The sequence below is a fragment of the Canis aureus genome, chromosome 25 (assembly GCF_053574225.1).
Source record: "Canis aureus isolate CA01 chromosome 25, VMU_Caureus_v.1.0, whole genome shotgun sequence".
In the NCBI taxonomy this organism is placed as follows: domain Eukaryota; kingdom Metazoa; phylum Chordata; class Mammalia; order Carnivora; family Canidae; genus Canis; species Canis aureus.
Window position 1 is genome coordinate 36,758,806 of NC_135635.1, and position 18,188 is coordinate 36,776,993.

Below are 18,188 nucleotides of genomic sequence, written 5' to 3' on the forward strand. Positions count from 1 at the left end.
GGAACTGGAAGGTATTATGCTGAGTGAAATAAACCAATCAGGGAAGGACAATCATCATATGGTTTCACTCATATGTGAGATATAAGAAATAGTGAAAGAGCATATAAGGGAAAAGAGGAAAACTGAGTGGGGAAAAATTAGAGAGGAAGACAAACCATGAGAGACTCCTAACTCTGGGAAACAAACAAAGCATTGTGGAAGGGAGGTGGGTGAGGGGATGGGGAGACTAGGTGATGGGCACTAAGGAGGGAACTTGATGGAATGAACACTAGGTATTATACTATATGTTTGCAAATTGAATTTAAATTTAAAAAGGGGTGAGGAAGATCTTCAGTTTACATCTTGGTGACTTTTTACCATTGGATAAGCATAAGGCAAGAAATGTGTAGAGTAAAAAGTAAGTATTGCAAATTCATGTGATCAAGCTTGGATTCTGTTTACCCATGCAAAATCTAAAAGCAATCACATGGGAACCACCTATTTGCACAAAGACTCAAAATTATTCTACAGAATCAGGACCATCATGGAAAGAACACAAATATGTCCCCTCTAAAGTCTGATGATACACATGAGGATGCTATCATATGACACCTTAAGCTCTAAATTAAAAAATATAGATATCCAGAAAGAACTAAGCTCCAGAAAAGTGAGATGAAGATGGGACTTCCCAATTTACTATGTCTTATAAAAGAACTGAAATGACATTGATATATGTCATTTTATACAAATTATTTTATTTGAATTTCTGCAAAGAAAATTTATAAGAATATATGCTAAAAGTATATTAAATTTAATATTGAACATATACATTAAATCACAATATTCCTGAAATTCTTCACCTTGATGCTTTGTTATTGAAGTATAGGTGCCAAAATTTCATCAATTTGAAAACACATGACTTCAAATATATGAAAATTGTATCACAAGACATAATTTGAAACATTTTACAGGTGACAGGATAATTAGCAATAATTTAAGAGATACAGCCATGTTCTTAGTACTACTGATTCTTCTTCACTGCCCACTCTTTTGCTCCAAGAAATACCTACATAAGCTCTTGCTTACATATAAAATGACTTTTATCTTCACAGGATACATCCAAAACACTGTAGCTTGAGCTATATATTACACATTTCTTTGTATCAAAAGTTTGAATTGTTTGCAACCTGTAATGAAAAATAAAATGTTAACATATGAGAAAAGTAAATGAGAATATTCAGAGATAGTGTTTTATATTAAATTATAGAGCTTTTAAAAGCACTTGAGTGAGATAACTAACATAGTCAATTTTTTGTTGTTCAAGAGTGACATTTTCACAATTTCAGAGCACAGTATTATGAAAACTCAGTTATTGTCTCAATAATCAACATCATTAAGCTAAGGATTTTCCGTTTTTGCGGTTGTTATTTATGATTTTTCAATATGATATGCTTTGCTTCCATTTTGTTTAAAGATATACTGGATAATCTAGTCTGAGAAAACAAATCCAAGCAAAAAAATTATGATTGTCTGATGCTGCAAATCCCATCTTTACGAATGAAAATAAGATCCAAAGATTACAAATATACAGAAAATAAGTCCAAAATATTTGAAACATAAGAGTATGCCAAAAATAATGGGCTCAACCAGAGTAAAGACAATAATGGATATGCTATTTTCCCTGGCTTCTGTGAAGATGAGCATCTGTACATGCACATACACATCCAAGTGCTCATACAAGGCAAACAATTTTCAAAAAGGTCAAAAGTTGTTTTATGGTTAAAAGTACACCAACATCATGTCACTTAAGCATAAATGTGGATAATCCAGATGGAGCTAAAATTGATATTTTGTTAGATCTTCTATTTTTTCTGTATTTTCATGCCTTAGATAGGTTATCTTAGCTATAGAGTCCCAAATGTTACATTCTCTGGTGATATCTATAGATAAATTCCTAAGGAACAACAACAACAACAAACCCTAAAAAAAAGAAATAAAAAGAACTTGTCTGTCAGAAACTTACAGATCTTGAGGGAGAGCCAAGCCATTTTCCCACAACCAGGTACCATTTTCTTTACTGTAATAGACTCCAATCCAGTAAAAATACTTACTGGAGCTCACAAAACGCTGATTGGAAACAGAGACAAACATATTACTGTAATTTGAATCTACTCTGGAAATAATGTATTTTTAAGAGTGTCAGCAGCACAGTAGCCTTTCAATCACACAAATTCCGATCATTTTTAATGACCAGTTTAGGAAGTATAGTCCCATGCCTCATTTTTCTTCCTTATCCTCCTATCTATTCATTTATGATATATAAATAAATACTACAAAATATCACATCTTAGAGGAATAAAAAACGTTAGAAAGAAGTAAGAGCTTTCATCGAACACCTCCTTCACAGAAGATTACAATCAAGTTTGATTCCATATCAACAGTATCTAGAGGACAAATTTCATGGATATAGTCTACTCAACTTATACTCAGGACAGGTACTCCATGCAGCTAGAGAAAGCTTTCACTTTTTCTTAAATTGGGTAATTTTTTTTTATCATACTCTCCATACTTATCACACATTATACCTCAGAATGATGAGAGAAGATACATAATTACAAAAGAAATTATAAATTCAACTAATGAACAAAAAATTACAAAATTGTTTTTCAGTCTTTGAATAAAAATAATGGCCTATTATTCGTTCTTTGAATTCTCTCTAAATCGTTCCTTGTACTTTAACTGCAATCTAACTTGGTTTTTATTCCTATAATATAGATCTTTGACAAATTTTATGTTTAAGTTTTATAATGATTGTTTCAAGGCATAGTAAATAGTAAGTCATTATTTCAAATAATAATCATGCATTTACTATCTAATTATAAAGACAAAACAAAGTACTCAGCTTCCTTAGCATATTTTCCTAGATCAAAGAAAATGTAGGAAATAAGCCAGAATTAAATACATGCCAATTCATCTCTGTTTTGAATGTGAAGTAGACTGGAATTCTGTGAAGCACAGAAATCACGACTTTCTGTCCAAGATTTTAATTCATCAAAAAACAAGTAGCAGTTGCATTGGTGCCCAATCCACCTTTTTGGGCAAGAACAACAATCAGAGCCTAAGAGAAAAAAATAAAAGATGACTTAGGACATTCATTTTTCTCAATGCTGTTTACTCATTCAAAAATCAGTTGTTATTTATTCACTACTTTCCACAAATATACTTTGAGTAAATACTACATATACCATAGTTCAGGGGCTATTGATATGAACAAGTCGGACATAACCCTTTTTCCTAATAGAGATTATATTCTAGACATAGGGTCAGAACTATATAATTTCAATCATTTACTAATTATGTTTAATGATAATTTTCATAAATATACACAAGATTAAGTCAGTATGTTAAAACATCAGGTAGCAGAGTGTAATTTGGAGGGTGGCTAAAGAACCTTTTTGAGGAAGTGACCCTAAGTTGAGCTCTGTTGTGTAAACAGGAGTAAACTAGATGAAAGAGATATTTAAAGGAGACTATTTTAGCATATTTTCTGAGTCAGAAAAAAGAATGGAACAAATTGGAGAATTCCAGTATGTGTATATTTTATTTTCAAAATAAAAATAAATAAAACAATTAGCTTGAAGATCATACAGTTTACCAGTGATAGCATCTTGAACATTTACTATCCTCAGTCATAAAAGTCAAGACACATGGTAGGCACTCAAATCTCTGTCAAATTAATGGTGTTGATGTGTAAGGTAGAATGGTGTTACTAGGAGCTGGAGAGTTGGGTAAATGGAGAGATGTCAGTCAATGGGGACACACTTCCAGTTACAATGTGAATAAGTTCTGTGGATCTCATGCACAGAGTTATGATTTCAGTCAGCAAAACTGTATTGTATACCTGCAAGTTGCTAAAAAGGTAGATCCTGAATGCTTTCACCACAAAAAAAAAAAAAGAAAGAAAGAAATGGTAATTATGTGACATGATAGAGGTAATTAGCTAAAGTCATGGTAGTAACCATATTACAACATACAAGTGTATCAAATCAAACTGTTGATTATTTTAAACTTACACATCATTATATACCAATAATATCTCAATACAGATGGAAAAGAATGCTAAGAGAAAAAAGAATAAAGTGCTATATGAACAGAAGATGCTATATGTACAGAAGATGGTGAATAATTTGGAGACTATTTGGAAAAATACCTTAAAAAACTGGACTTTGAGCTGGCTTTCACTGGATAATAAGGGTTTAAAATTACAGAAATCTGTGCACTATATTCAAAAAGCAGAAGGAAAGGTAAAGAGATATAAAAGTATGGTCTCTGAGCAAAGCGACAGGTAATTAGGATTTACTGTAGTATTTACTGTAACTAATTTTTGATTTGTCACTAAAACATGAGCACATCTTTGGGGAAAATATGTCATTTCAAGCTAATATTTCCTTATTACTTAAATATGTGAATGATGCATTGTTATATACAATGTTATTTAATGTCTTTTATATTAGAGAATTATGAAACGTGACTATCTTACAATTAATAGGTAAATTTGTATTACTAAGTGTACTATTCCATCATTCTCTATGTGAGAAAAATAAGAAACTGTCTATTTCATCCTCTACCAACACTAAGGTTTTCCAAAGTATGGAACCTACCTTTTTGGAGTTCTGTGATTGGTCCTGGTGACAATGTTGGCTGAATACTTTCTGTAAGTAATACTATAAAAAATGATTAAAAATTCACTCCATTGGATACAAGCTCATGAAATAATAAAATATTACACATTAGTAAAATGAAACCTTTATTATTGAATGGTTTCACTACAGGTATGGTCTTTATACAAATTTGTCTAGAAAAACTTACAATTTTTCAACAAAATTCCCATTGTAGTCATCAACAAAAGGCATATTACTCCTAAGATCCCAGAAATCAAATTCCATAGAGTGGTCTGAGAAACTGTAATGAAAGAGAGATACAATGATGATTTAAAGAACAAATGCAAGAACTGAAGTTCTTAAAAGCAACACGGTGAGAGAGAATCCAAAACATTATTTGATTTGATAACCCAACCATCTTGCACTAGAAGATGACAATATCTCCTTCAAGACTCCTCTCAATATGCAAATTTTTATGTGGTGTAATTTATTATTTAGTGAGATTATCTCTAACTTTTCTCCTTTACCAGTCCTGGCTCAGTAAAGTGGATTTGCTATTTATTTCTAAATTCAACAAAGAAGCTTAGGGATCTGGAGTAAGAAGAAATCAACAGACATCAAGTTATGTTTTATGGGCTTACATAATAGATATTTTTGACATCTCAACAAGAATCACAAGATAATTCCTATTAAATAGATAAGAAACTGTAAGGTCCATTAATAAGTTACTTTCTCCAGGTATCAAAGCAAGTGAGTATTCGAGTCAGAAATCAAATGAAAGTTTGTCTAGGCCCAAAATCTTTTTTTTTTTACTTAGCATCTTCTATCACTGCCACAATAGTACTTGAAAATGTGGCCTTCTATTCTCTACTTAAGAAATGTCCAGGGGTGCCTGGGTGGCTCAGTGGTTGAGCAGCTGCCTTCACTTCAGGGTGTGATGGCAGGGTCCTGGGATCAAGACCTGAATCAGGCTCCCTAAGGGAGCCTGTTTTTCCCTCTGCCTATGTCTCTGCCTCACTCTGTGTCTCTCATGAATAAATAAATAAAATCGAAAGAAAGAAAAAGAAAGAAAAAAGAAAGAAAGAAAGAAAGATCCAACTGCATGTAGCTTTGTAGAGATTTTATTGGAAAGAGAAGATATGAGTACTCTACCTGGTATGATGTATGGGTAACAACTTAGGGTCCTGGATTCATTTCCCGGTACATTAAATTATGATATATAAGCAACAATTTTGGTTGAAACATTTGTTTGGAAAGAGCATTACGTTTTCTCATACCAAAAACTACTGCTTATTTGCATTTACCATAAAACAATTCAACATTAGATTTGGCATTAACATTAGCACACTTGCAAAGAGTCACTAACAGACAGCAAATTCAATTTGCATTCAGATTTAGAGCTATCCCTTTCAGAAGCCACTCTTTAAACCTGCTGAAAAAGCTTCACAAAATCATTTCTAAGTTATAGATAATCAGGACTGGAAAGCGCTGATACATGGAAAGCCTAAAAATATCCACTTTTTTTTTTAAAAAGTACTGCCCTGAAATTGGCCACATCCCTGAGATACCTTTTCTGGTTTGTTTCATTTTTTAGAATTTTAGGACTTGGGTTTCACATACCTGCCATGAGAAATGTTCCAGTGTTGATGCCAGCAGGACACAATGTGTGCTTAATCACGAAGAATACTGTATTAGTCCACGGAGCTGAGCTGGAGGCTAAATAATCCAAAAGTCATGCATGAAGAAATTTCAAAGAAAAAAAGAGAAGAAATATTTATTTGAACAGTGTTCTTGAATCTTCTATTGGTGAATCTTCTATTGGTGAACAAGAAGCAGTAAAGTTACTAGCTTCTAAAATGTTCCAGGAACCACAGCACAGGCAGGAAATTCTCACAGTACACGTGTCATGCAAACCCTTTGACTATTATTAAAGAACATGAGAGGGATTTTTTTTTCAATATATGAATAAAAGTCACCTTAAAAAATCTTTTGGAAAATGGGAAATTTGGGGTTTTCACCCTTTGAGTAATCCAGGTAGAGATGAATTGTTATCCTGTTTCCTTTGTTTTCTCATCTAAAATTTCACACTCTGAGGCTTTACCTTGAGTGCAGTTCTACACATTGTAAATTCCCTTGGTCTTACCTGAGGTTAAATTCAAAAAAGTCTTCAGAAGAGCATCAGTACTACCAGACACTTAACACTTAACAAATTACGGGGGTGGGAAATGGAGCCATCCTCCCAAAACCAAGTATTAAGTGAACATCTGACCTAAAATGGTAGTGAGTTCATCGAAGAGCCCTGTTTAGAAAATCAAACATGTAAAATAATCCCAGTCCCTGAAGCCCCAATTGCACAAGGAATCATAGATTTATCTTTTTCTATGCAAATCTGGGCATGCTGCATTTTGAATAAAGTAAATGAATGCCATCAGACTCAGCTATTTAACTCATGCTCCATCCAACATTATTTTCTCTTATAACAAGCAAGTAATCACATAACCCATTTCTCTCACTCTCCCTTTCTTTTTGCCCATCCACTTATGGTTTATAAATCACCACCAAACTATACTTATCTTAGGAGACATCAGAACATAAATGTCTTAAACACTTCCTCCCTAAGTAATTAGATGTCCCATCTTGGGACATTTGAATTCAATGAAACTTTGTGGCTAAAGCACTTGCATATGTCCTATAATTTCTATAGTCAGCACAAGTTTCAAATACAGCCAAGCAGAACTTTTTTCCTTAAAATGATGGACTTTTATATTCATACCTCTAATATGGTTCCACATGTTCTACATGTTATTTCAGAGATGCAAAAAAGCCCCATTATTTAAAACAAATGGTAGAAATGAGTTAAAATTGTTATGATTCAAAAAAATGTTTAATCATTAAAAAAAAAACAATGGATAAGAATGAACTGCTATGGCTACAAGACAGGAAACAACAAATGTTGGAAAGGATGTGGAGAAAGGGGAACCCTCTTGCACTGTTGGTGGGAATCCAAGCTGCTACAGCCACTCTGGAAAACAGTGTGGAGTTTCCTCAAGAAGATAAAAATAGAGCTACCCTATGACCCAGCAATTGCAGTACTGGATATTTACCCCAAAGATATTGATGTAGTGAAATAATGAGACACCTGCACCCCAATGTTCATAGCAGCGATGTTCACAACAGCCAAACTGTGGAAGGAGCCAAGATGTCCTTCAACAGATAATTGGATAAAGAAGTTGTGGTCTATATATACAATGGAATATTACTCAGCCATCAGAAAAGACGAATGTCTATCATTTGCTTTGACATGGATGGAACTGGAAGGTATTATGCTGAGTGAAATAAGTCAATTGGAGAAAGACAATTATCATATGGTGGCATTCATATGTGGAATGTAAGAAATAATAAAAGGGACTATAAGGGAAAGCAGGGAAACTGAGTGGGAAAAATTAGAGAGGAAGACAAACCATGAGAGACTTGACCCTGGGAAACAGATTGCTGAAGGCAACCTGGTGGGGGAAGTGGTAACTGGGTGATGAGCATTAATGAGGGTACATGATGGGATAAGCACTGGGTGTTATACTGTATGTTGGCAAATTGAATTTAAATTAAAAAAAAAAATGAAGTTCTTTTTTTAATTTAATGAATGAAGTTCTACACTATTTTAAAGCCTCCTGTTGAATTATGATTGCCTATTTTTATCTCCACTCACCTAAAGTACAAAACATGAACCTAATCACTTTACTTTTTTTTATTTTAATTTTTATTTATTTATGATAGTCACAGAGAGAGAGAGAGAGGCAGAGACATAGGCAGAGGGAGAAACAGGCTCCACGCACCGGGAGCCCAACGTGGGATTCGATTCTGGGTCTCCAGGATCGCGCCCTGGGCCAAAGGCCCGCGCCAAACCGCTGCGCCACCCAGGGATCCCTAATCACTTTACTTAAATGAAACATCAACTGGTAAGAATATTGAATACATATTTTTACTCATAATTAAACTATTTTCATGGGAACACAAGTGTTTGCATTCTAATATTTAATAAGTCTATTTTTACTAATTGTAAATTTTCCAAAGAGTTTCTTAACCTTTTCCCAGAAACCTGAATCTTATGCCATTCAAGTAATTTGGTAAGGAATCTTATGTCAGTTTTATAATGACCATTTTAGGGTACAGGGAACAGCCAGATAATTTGTTCAAAAGTTCATGCAATATCTAACAATCAAATCAAAAGTATTCAGCTTAATCTTGAAGTATTTTTCAATGCCACCCAAAGGAAAATGTGAGACACTCAGTTTGAGAAAATATTGATTCCTCTCTACCCTTTACCCAAAATACACTAAAATGCCAGCTCCTTCTCATTTATACTTCATTACTGGAACAGAACAGAGAAACAGAGGAGGGAGAGACAACTTCAGAAAGAAATAAAGGACTCATATTAAAATTGAAATTTGAGCATGAGCTTGTAGGATAAATTGGACTTGGAAATACAGAACTGTGGTTACTGTAACGTGATAAATACATAACAGACATGCCTCAAACCAAAACCTAAGTAAGATGAAAAAAATTCAACACACATATTTTCTTCCCATCTTTTTTAACAAAATATAACAGACATATTGAAAAGTAAGAAGAACAAAAATTCTAATGAATTATCAGAGGCAACACTGGTATCTACCACCCCCATCAAGAAATAGAGCATTTCCAGCACCCCAAGATCTTTCTTCACTTAATCTGGTAGTTACTACTATCTTTCTCATTCCAGGTATCACCATCATCCTGACTCCAAAACTATCTTGACTTAAAATGCAAAAACTACCATTTTGAAATTTACATGACTAGAACAATATAATATAAACTATTTTGTGTTTAGCTTATTTTCCTCAAGTTCTTGAGAGAGTCATCCAAGGACTCTCTGCCTCTGGTTGACACTGAGTAGACCAGATGCAAATTACACTGGAGAGGGCTCAAATTTACCCAAAACAAAATGAATAGTAATGATCATCTAAAGGAAATGCAAGGCATTAAATTTCTAAAAAGATGAGCTTCAGGAAGTTGTTTGCCCCTTTCAATAGTTTTTTGTTTTTGTTTTTGTTTTGTTTTGTTTTGTTTTTTCTTAAGACAGGTCTTTGAATGAGTCTACCACTGATCAACATGTAAAAGTTTATTTTGAAGCACCATGAAAAGAGTGAACTTACTGTGTACCAATTATAATCAACTCAAGTCCAGGTTTATTAAGAAAGAATGTGACAACAGATAAGCAATGACTCCCATGAGCTTTGATTTGAAAAAAAATGAGCATATCCACCATCTCTGAAGTTATTCTTTTCTTTTCTTTCTTTCTTTCTTTCTTTCTTTCTTTCTTTCTTTCTTTCTTTCTTTCTTTCTTTCTTTCTTTTCTTCTTTCTTTCTTTCTTCTTTCTTTCTCTTTCTTTCTTTCTTTCTCTTTCTTTCTTTCTTCTTCCTCTTTCTTTCTTTCCCCTTTCTTTCTTTCCCCTTTCTTTCTTTCTTTCTTTCTTTCTTTCTTTCTTTCTTTCTTTCTTTCTTTCTTTCTTTCTTCTTTCCTCTTTCTTTCAGTAGGCTCCACACCCAGTGTGGGGCCCAATGTGTCACTTGAACTCATGACCTTGAGATCAAGACCTGGGCTGAAATCAAGTCAGGTGCTTAACTGACTGAGCCCCCAGGTGCCCCTCAATTTGCTATTTCTGATGTGGAATAAATTTTTTATTAAAGAAAATAACAGAATTTGACTTTATAAAGAGGACAGTGTACCATAAGAAAGGGAAATGAAAATAGCTAATGCTAATCTTCTGTTAACTTCATTTTTTTTCACTTTTTCTAATGTTACAATGAATATAGATTGACAAAAAGTTGCAAAATTAATACAGTACAGGTAGTTTCCTGGTACCCTTCACTTAGTTTTCCCTATGGTAATATCTTACACAGAGTACAATTTCAAAGCCAAGACATTGACATTCATACAATCCATAAGGTATTCAGATTTCACCAGTTTTATATGCATTTATTTGCTTGAGTGTGTGTATGTGTATAGAATTATGCAATTTTGTTTTGTGTATACATTTGTACAGCCACCATCATGTAATCTTTGTTTTTATATTTTAGAAAGTATTTACCACCATTTATTTTGTTATTCTGGAGTTTGGTTGTTAAAGAAAAGGCAAATAAATGACTGGAATTTTTCCTTAGTTTACCAATTTTTACTTTAATAAGTTGACTTCGCAGGGGAAGTTTTTAACATTTATTGAGCACATATCGCATGCCGTTCTAATGTTTGATTGAACGTCTCATTAAATGTATGAGCATACATTTACCAGTACCAGTACATTTAATCCTAGTGATGTACTTGGGCATTTTACTATTTTATTGATGTAGAAATTTATTAACACACCAGATATTCTGTTTTATCCAATACTTTCTTTAATGTAAAGATTATACAAGTAAACCTAGCAATAGACCACCTTTGAATATTCTTGTCCGAGACTCTGACATTAAACTGAGTAACCAGATTCTTACTGGTCATTCAGTTCTACCAGTAGAACTTTCCTAATAAATGACTAGGATTGTTCTGTATAGGGTCTTGCTCTGGCCTTTTCTAAGGGATTGATATGATCATTTTGTAGCTCCATCAAGTGAGGAAATATTTGCCATTAGTAGAAATGCTGATTTTTCAGTTCTTATTCAGCACATTGTTATTTATTTATTTATTTATTTATTTATTTATTTATTTATTTACTTGAGAGAGAGAGAGAGAGAGCATGAGTGGGGGAGCAGCAGGCAAAGGAAGAGAGAGAAACAGACTCCCTGCTGAGCAGGGAGCCCAACCTGGGGCTCTCAATTCCAGGACCCCAGGATAATAACCTGAGCTCATGGCAGATGCTTAACCAACTCAGCCACCCAAGTACCCCTCAACATATTGTTTTAATTTGATCACTAATTTGTTACCCAATATCTGTGCAACTATATTATGGGTTTTAGATACTTCATTGTTGCTTTGACAAGTAGGGTATCATTTTACAGTTGTGATTTAACTGATAGTTACAAATTCAATCATGGATATTAATCAAAGATGTTACACAAGAATCTTTCCTTTTTCACTCATGAAATTAAAGTACCAGGGCAGGCACCTGGGTGGATCAGTTGGCTGAGTGTCTGCCGTCTGCTCAGGGCATGATTCCAGGATCCTGGGATGAAGTCCCATATCAGGCTCCCTGCAGGGAGCCTGCTTCTCCCTCTGCTTATGTCTCTGCCTCTCTCTCTGTGTCTCTCATGAATAAATAAACAAAACCTTAAAAAAATAAAGTACCAGAAAACTGCATTCCATCAAAAGAAATAGATAAACAAGCAACAAAACCAAAGAAATAGCCACCTCTGCATCTGGTTCAGGAATTGCTTACTCAGATCTGGATGAAAGAAGCAAAATAATGTGAAAGTTTTGGATATATTTAGATATTTCTCAGCACTTAACACTGCATAATAGCTATTTTATAAAGTAAGATGTCTACCACAGGAAAAGAAGCATTCAAAATAATGTCCTAATTGGTAACATAGATTATGGATAAAACATTGGCAATCTCTGATTATTAAGGGCAGAGAGGAGTTGATAAAACCAGAATGGAAAAAAAATCCTACAATTTGTTTCTATATTTCTTAATTTCTGCCCATAAAGCATATCTCTTCTCATTAATAAGTCCCTAAACAGGAGACTTGAGTAGAGTATATGGCCCTCCTGCAAGAGTTTCAGAGTTTGTTAGCTGTGGCTTGTCTATTCCCATGTAGATGGAAACAGTTTATTTGTGGTGAGCTGTTGGGTGGGGTTTTAGGTTCTCACTCTGAAATAACACCAAAGTGACAAATTGTTTACTTCCTAAAGTCTAAGATTGACGTATTTTTACTACGTATCTGTGAAATGGCACAGAGCCTCTTTCTTGACCTTTAGACCAAAACTATATGCATTGTAAAGCCCTATGATGGGTATTTCTTGATGAAACTTGAGCATAAAGAAAAGACAAGGGAAGTTAAAAGAATTCCTTAAGAATAGTAAGACACATGAGCACCAAACAGGAGATTATTCAGATCAGTAAAAAGTCTGTCAGTCTGGAGAGAACTCACTTTTTAGTTTTCATACTGGTCTCTCATCCAGTGAGGGTCAATAAATTTATACATTTCCCAAATCCAACAGCCTGAACTAAATCTGAGGAAAAAGAGGCATATAAAAGATTATTCTTAAAAATGTTATAATGTGTCCCTACCTAATTCTTTGGTAGAGAAGGAGTCTTTTATTTATTTATTTGTAATTTAAGTTTTTAATGTGAATCAAGTTACATAAAAACAAGTACATATTTTTGGTGGTACATAAATTTGGCAAGAAAAGAAAATGAAAAAAGGTAAGGAAAAGAAAGAAAAAAGAAGAAGAAGAGGAAGGAAGGAAGGAGAAAGAAAGAAGAAGAAGAAGAAGAAGAAGAAGAAGAAGAAGAAGAAAAAGAAAGAAGAAAGAAAGAAAGAAAGAAAGAAAGAAGAAAGAAAGAAAGAAAGAAAGAAAGAAAGAAAGAAAGAAAGAAAGAGAAAGAAAGAAAGAAAGAAGAAAGAAAGAAAGAAGAGAAAGAAATTATGAGGGTGGCACAAAAATGATTACAGAACTATTAGGCTCAGTTTCCAACATTTCTAACATTCTAGTTTTTCCATTTGTATCATTTTTCTCATTCCTTAATAACACCAATAGTAATGATACCTAACACTTTATTTTCCTTTAAATTCACAAGATTTTCACAATAGATGTTACATATAACATATTTCATATTTAATAATTATCTGTAAAACAGTTAATTTTTCAATTTACTATATACCAGGCTTTGTGTTATGTTTGCATAATTTATTTAATTTTCATAAACCCTATATTACCGATAGCATTATTTCTTAAGTTATATAGTTGAAAACACAGAGGATTATCAAGGGATAGATCAAAATGTAGAGAGTCACTTTGTGTAACTACAAGATGATGTATATTATTTTGCCTCATTTGTCCTGGTAATATTGAATCTTCAATTTTTAGACACATTAATAACCACCGATGTCTGGATGCATATTTTCTATATAATAATAATAACCTATATTTACATATGTCTACAAATACATAAATATTTAATGTTTAGGGGCACCCAGGTGGCTCAGTCAGTTAAGTGTCTGCCTTCAGCTCAGGTCATGATCTCAGGCTCCTGGGATCAAGTCCTGAGTGAGTTGGACTCCCAGCTTAACAGGTAGTTTGCTTCTCCCTCTCCCTCTGCTCCTCCTGCTCCACTTGTGCTCACCCCCTCTCTCTAATAAATAAAAATCATTGAAAAAATTTTAAAACATTTAATGTTTAATAATAGATGTAATAATATTTAATAATCACTAATATGTAAATATATTCACACACACATACTTGACTATGTACTATTTGTTTTTATGGAGGTTAAACCTAGATATCAACAGATAATTAAACTAAGTTGTCACCAAAACTTTTAAACCTCTAATTGCTTTCAGTATATGCTTTGTTTCCTGGGTTGCCTATATTCATGCCTCTGTCTTCTAAAAAACATGACTTATTTTTTCAATCTGTCTATAAATGCTAATATCTATTTGTGAATTTAATGATACTCTCAGATATAAAATAATTCACTTGGAGAGATATTGGTACCAAAGTGGATGGTTCTTTAAAAAATTATTTGTTTGCAGTTAGATTTCATAGGAAAAAAAAAAAAGATTTTACCTTACTTCCGTGTGTGTGTTTGTGTGGTGGAAGAGGTGACAAATCTTTAACCAGAAAGATATAAGTGCAAAGTAAACATTATAACTTATCAGTAGTAGTTAAAGATTAAAAGATATTTACTATTCACCACATGTGAATATCATGTTTACAATATTCCAGGCAGGTAGAATGATGAAAATAAATGTTACATCTTATTTTAAGATCTCTGTCTAGTGAAAAGGTTAGAAAATTATAACACAATTTTTTAATAATAGAGAAGGGGTGCATCCAACATGCTGTGAGACAGTAGAGTTAGATCTGGTGAATCAGCTTCATGACATGAAGCAGAAAATACAAATTATGTCTTGGTTGGGGTAAACCTTCTTTGCCAGTGATAAAGAATTTGATTTTTTTTCCTGTAACCTTAGAATAATAAAAAATATTTATATTAGGGATCCCTGGGTGGCGCAGCGGTTTAGCGCCTGCCTTTGGCCCAGGGCGCGATCCTGGAGATGCGGGATCGAATCCCATGTCGGGCTCCCGGTGCATGGAGCCTGCTTCTCCCTCTGCCTATGTCTCTGCCTCTCTCTCTCTCACTGTGTGCCTATCATAAATAAATAAAAATAAAAAAAGAAAAAAATATTTATATTACATATTTATATTACATATACTACATTTTATAATTGACTTATTTAATGTGAATTTTTCCTGGTTATAGGCACCTCCAGAGTGCTGAAAATTTAAAAAGGGAACAGGAAAAGCTTGTATTGTTTACTTTCTCCCAAGTTATTTAAATGCAGCTAATGCTCATAGTCTTTGTAGTGACTGGTATGAGAAGAAATGTGGGTGTTCTGTGTTGTTATTTCACTATGCACACTGTAAGAATATTGATTAGTAGGCTGAGGTATCCGAGAATATCACATGTTGGCTATTTGCTTGGTTGTACCATTAAAGTGAAATACTAAATAATTTGACATTGCCATTGGTTAATCTGAATGAGTTTCATTCTTCCTCTTCAACAGTAAGGAACAAAATCCCATGTTCTATGATATGAGAATTATAAATTTTTACAGATACAGATTAGGAACAGCTTTGATGCAAAAGTGAGCTGACATCTGAATGTATTAAAACCAGTATTTCAACATTAAATCACTATTTAAAGGTAGTTCATTGGGGCAGCCCAGGTGGCTCTGTGATTGAGTGTCTGCCTTTTCCTCAGGGCATGATCCCGGGGTCCAGGATTGAGTCCCACATTGGGCTCCTTTCAAGGAGCCTGCTTTTCCTTCTGCCTATGCCTTTGCCTCTCTCTGTGTGTCTCAAATAAATAAATATATTTTTTTAAATAAGGCTGTATATCAGATTAGTCTCTGTTCTGTGTCCAGTAATGATGTAGAACAAACACCACAAAGACACAAGATACAACTCAGGGAAACTCAGGAAGTAGGCTGTACATGGTGCCCCAGACTCTGTTCATACTATAGAGAGGCACGCCTGAGTGGGTACAAACAAAGCCAGTGTAGATAGGGCAATATAGGAAAGCAATCTTGATTTCTTTCAAATCCATATGTTTATAAAGAGGTTGAAGATGTCAGGAAGAATCTAACCTAAACTAGATTCACAAAATCCTACAGTAGGCTAACACTCAGAAAAATACTTAATGCTAAGGGAATAAAAGTCAACAGTGAAAAATATCTTTTATCACAGATACAGAAGATATGCAGTAAAAAATTAGTAAAACACAACAAAAGGGTACAATAAAACATTTTGGGTAACAAATTGAGGTTTATTATGGATCTCTTCTCACAGATCAACTTATATCATTTTGAATATTTTTCAGCTCCAAATTTAACCTCTTATGTTTAAAAATGAATTATTTATACAAAATGTTAATTCTATAAAGATGTAAACCAAGAAAATGCAAAAAAAAAACAAAACAACAACAAAAAACCCAGAAGTATTATTATTGAAACTAGGGCTACCCTCCCATTTAATTCTCCCCACACTTGCCTTGGAGGATTAACGTTTGCCACTTTTAAAAATTAAAAGCAATTTATTTAATAATCAACATCCATTATAACATCCAAAATCTATGATTTTTTAATTGAAGTATGGTTAATATACAATATTATATTAGTTTCATATGTACAATATAGTGATTCAACAGTTCTATGCATTGCTCACTGCTCTCCATGGTAAGTGTACTCTTGATCCTCATCACCTATTTCACCTATCCCCCCACCCATCTTCCCTCTGGCAATGACCAGTTCTCTATATTTAAGAATCTGTCCTTTTTGTTTGTCCTTTTTTCTTTGTTTGTTCTTTTGCTTTGTTTCTTAGATTCTACATATGATTGAAATTATATATTTGTTTTAATACTCACAATTCAGTACATCTGCTTGAGCTATATTCCTATTTCCAGATTTTGCTTGATTTTTTTTTTTCTGAACCAGACCAATCCAGTGAAAATAAATCCTTTTTGATTGAATTAAATTCTGTAAAGAATCTGAACTCATAACATTGTAAACATCGGGCTTGAACCATTTTACTATCTTTGCATCTCTGGCACTTAATATCAGTGGGCCACAGCAGATGCTCAATGTTAGTTCACGTACATTGACTCAAGACTAAATTGGTAATTGATTAATATGATTAATTATTATAATGTGACTCCCAAATACTATCTTCTTCTTTTCATTCCCTGTGCTCTCCCCTTCTGCTTTGAATCTGAACTGACCTTATTAATTGCTTTGAACCATAGAATGTGGTAAACATAATGTTTCTCAAGTTCTCTGACCAAACTTTTAAGAGACCCTGAATCTTGTTCTCTCTTGTGAAGAACTAAGTTACCATGTAAAGAAGTCTGGGTTTTTCACTGCGTCTGTATCTTTGGAGTAAATCCCCAGTAGTGATATTGCTGGGTCGTAAGGTAGCTCTCTTTTTATGCTGAGTGAAGCAAGTCAATTAGAGAAGGACAATCGTTATATGGTTTCACTCATATGGGGAATATAAAAAATAGTGAAAGGGATTATAGGGGAAAGGAGAGAAAATGAGTGGGAAAAATCAGAGAGGATGACAAAACATGAGAGACTCCTGACTCTGGGAAACAAACAAGGCTTAGCGAAAGGGGAGGTGGGGAGTGATGGGGTGACTGGGTGATGGGCACTGAGGGGGGCACTTGATGGGATGAGCACTGGGTGTTATACTATATGTTAGCAAATCAAACTCCAATAAAAAATATACAGAAAAAAAAAGAAGAAGTCTGGGCTATCATGCTGGCAAGGCCACATGGTGAGAGATCACAAAGGACGAATAACTATGAAGGGTAAGAAGTCTGAGAATAAAGACCAAGGATAGACAGGCCTCAGCCTTGCAGATATCCTAGCTGAAAGGCAAGACAGGATTAATGGAATCATAAAGGCTTCCATCCTAAGAGTAGTTCTATGACTGAACCTGGCCAATATCATATGGAACAGAAAGAAGGGTTATCCCAGCTGGGCCCTGCCCAACCAACCCATAGAAATATGAGAAACAAAATATTTATTGCTCTAAGTCATTAAATTTTGGTGTGGTTTGGCACACAGCAAGTATGAGATAAGCAAGTAGGTTCAAAGGCTCTCTCAAAGAAAACAGAACTTACTTCAAATCTTTACATTGTCTTGTTCCATAATTTTCTCTAAGAGTTGTATGTTCTTTAATTCCTTCACATGTATCATTTTTACATATGTTATCTAAAGCATTTCTAAGAAATCTATCGCATCTTATCTAGTCAGGGAACTTCAGTTTTATTTCCATTTTAATTATAATTT

General features: G+C 33.9%; 1 protein-coding gene across 3 annotated transcripts; it reads right to left on the bottom strand.

Annotated features, from left to right (window-relative positions):
• Positions 1-712: 712 nt before the first annotated feature.
• KLRD1 (killer cell lectin like receptor D1) lies at positions 713-7,091 on the bottom strand. Of its 3 annotated transcripts, none has more exons than XM_077871087.1 (7): positions 6,784-7,091; positions 6,261-6,356; positions 4,849-4,941; positions 4,641-4,703; positions 2,946-3,097; positions 2,003-2,106; positions 713-1,166 (listed from the first exon to the last, which is right to left on the bottom strand). In XM_077871087.1, the coding sequence occupies exons 2-7, from the start codon at positions 6,265-6,267 to the stop codon at positions 1,046-1,048; spliced, it is 540 nt and encodes a 179-aa protein (XP_077727213.1). In that variant the 5' UTR covers positions 6,268-6,356; positions 6,784-7,091; the 3' UTR covers positions 713-1,045. The 3 variants fall into 3 exon arrangements, with proteins under 3 accessions (XP_077727213.1, XP_077727214.1, XP_077727212.1); XM_077871088.1 differs by lacking the exon at positions 6,784-7,091 and adding an exon at positions 6,617-6,759; XM_077871086.1 differs by lacking the exon at positions 6,784-7,091 and having other exon boundaries at positions 6,261-6,568.
• Positions 7,092-18,188: the final 11,097 nt, after the last annotated feature.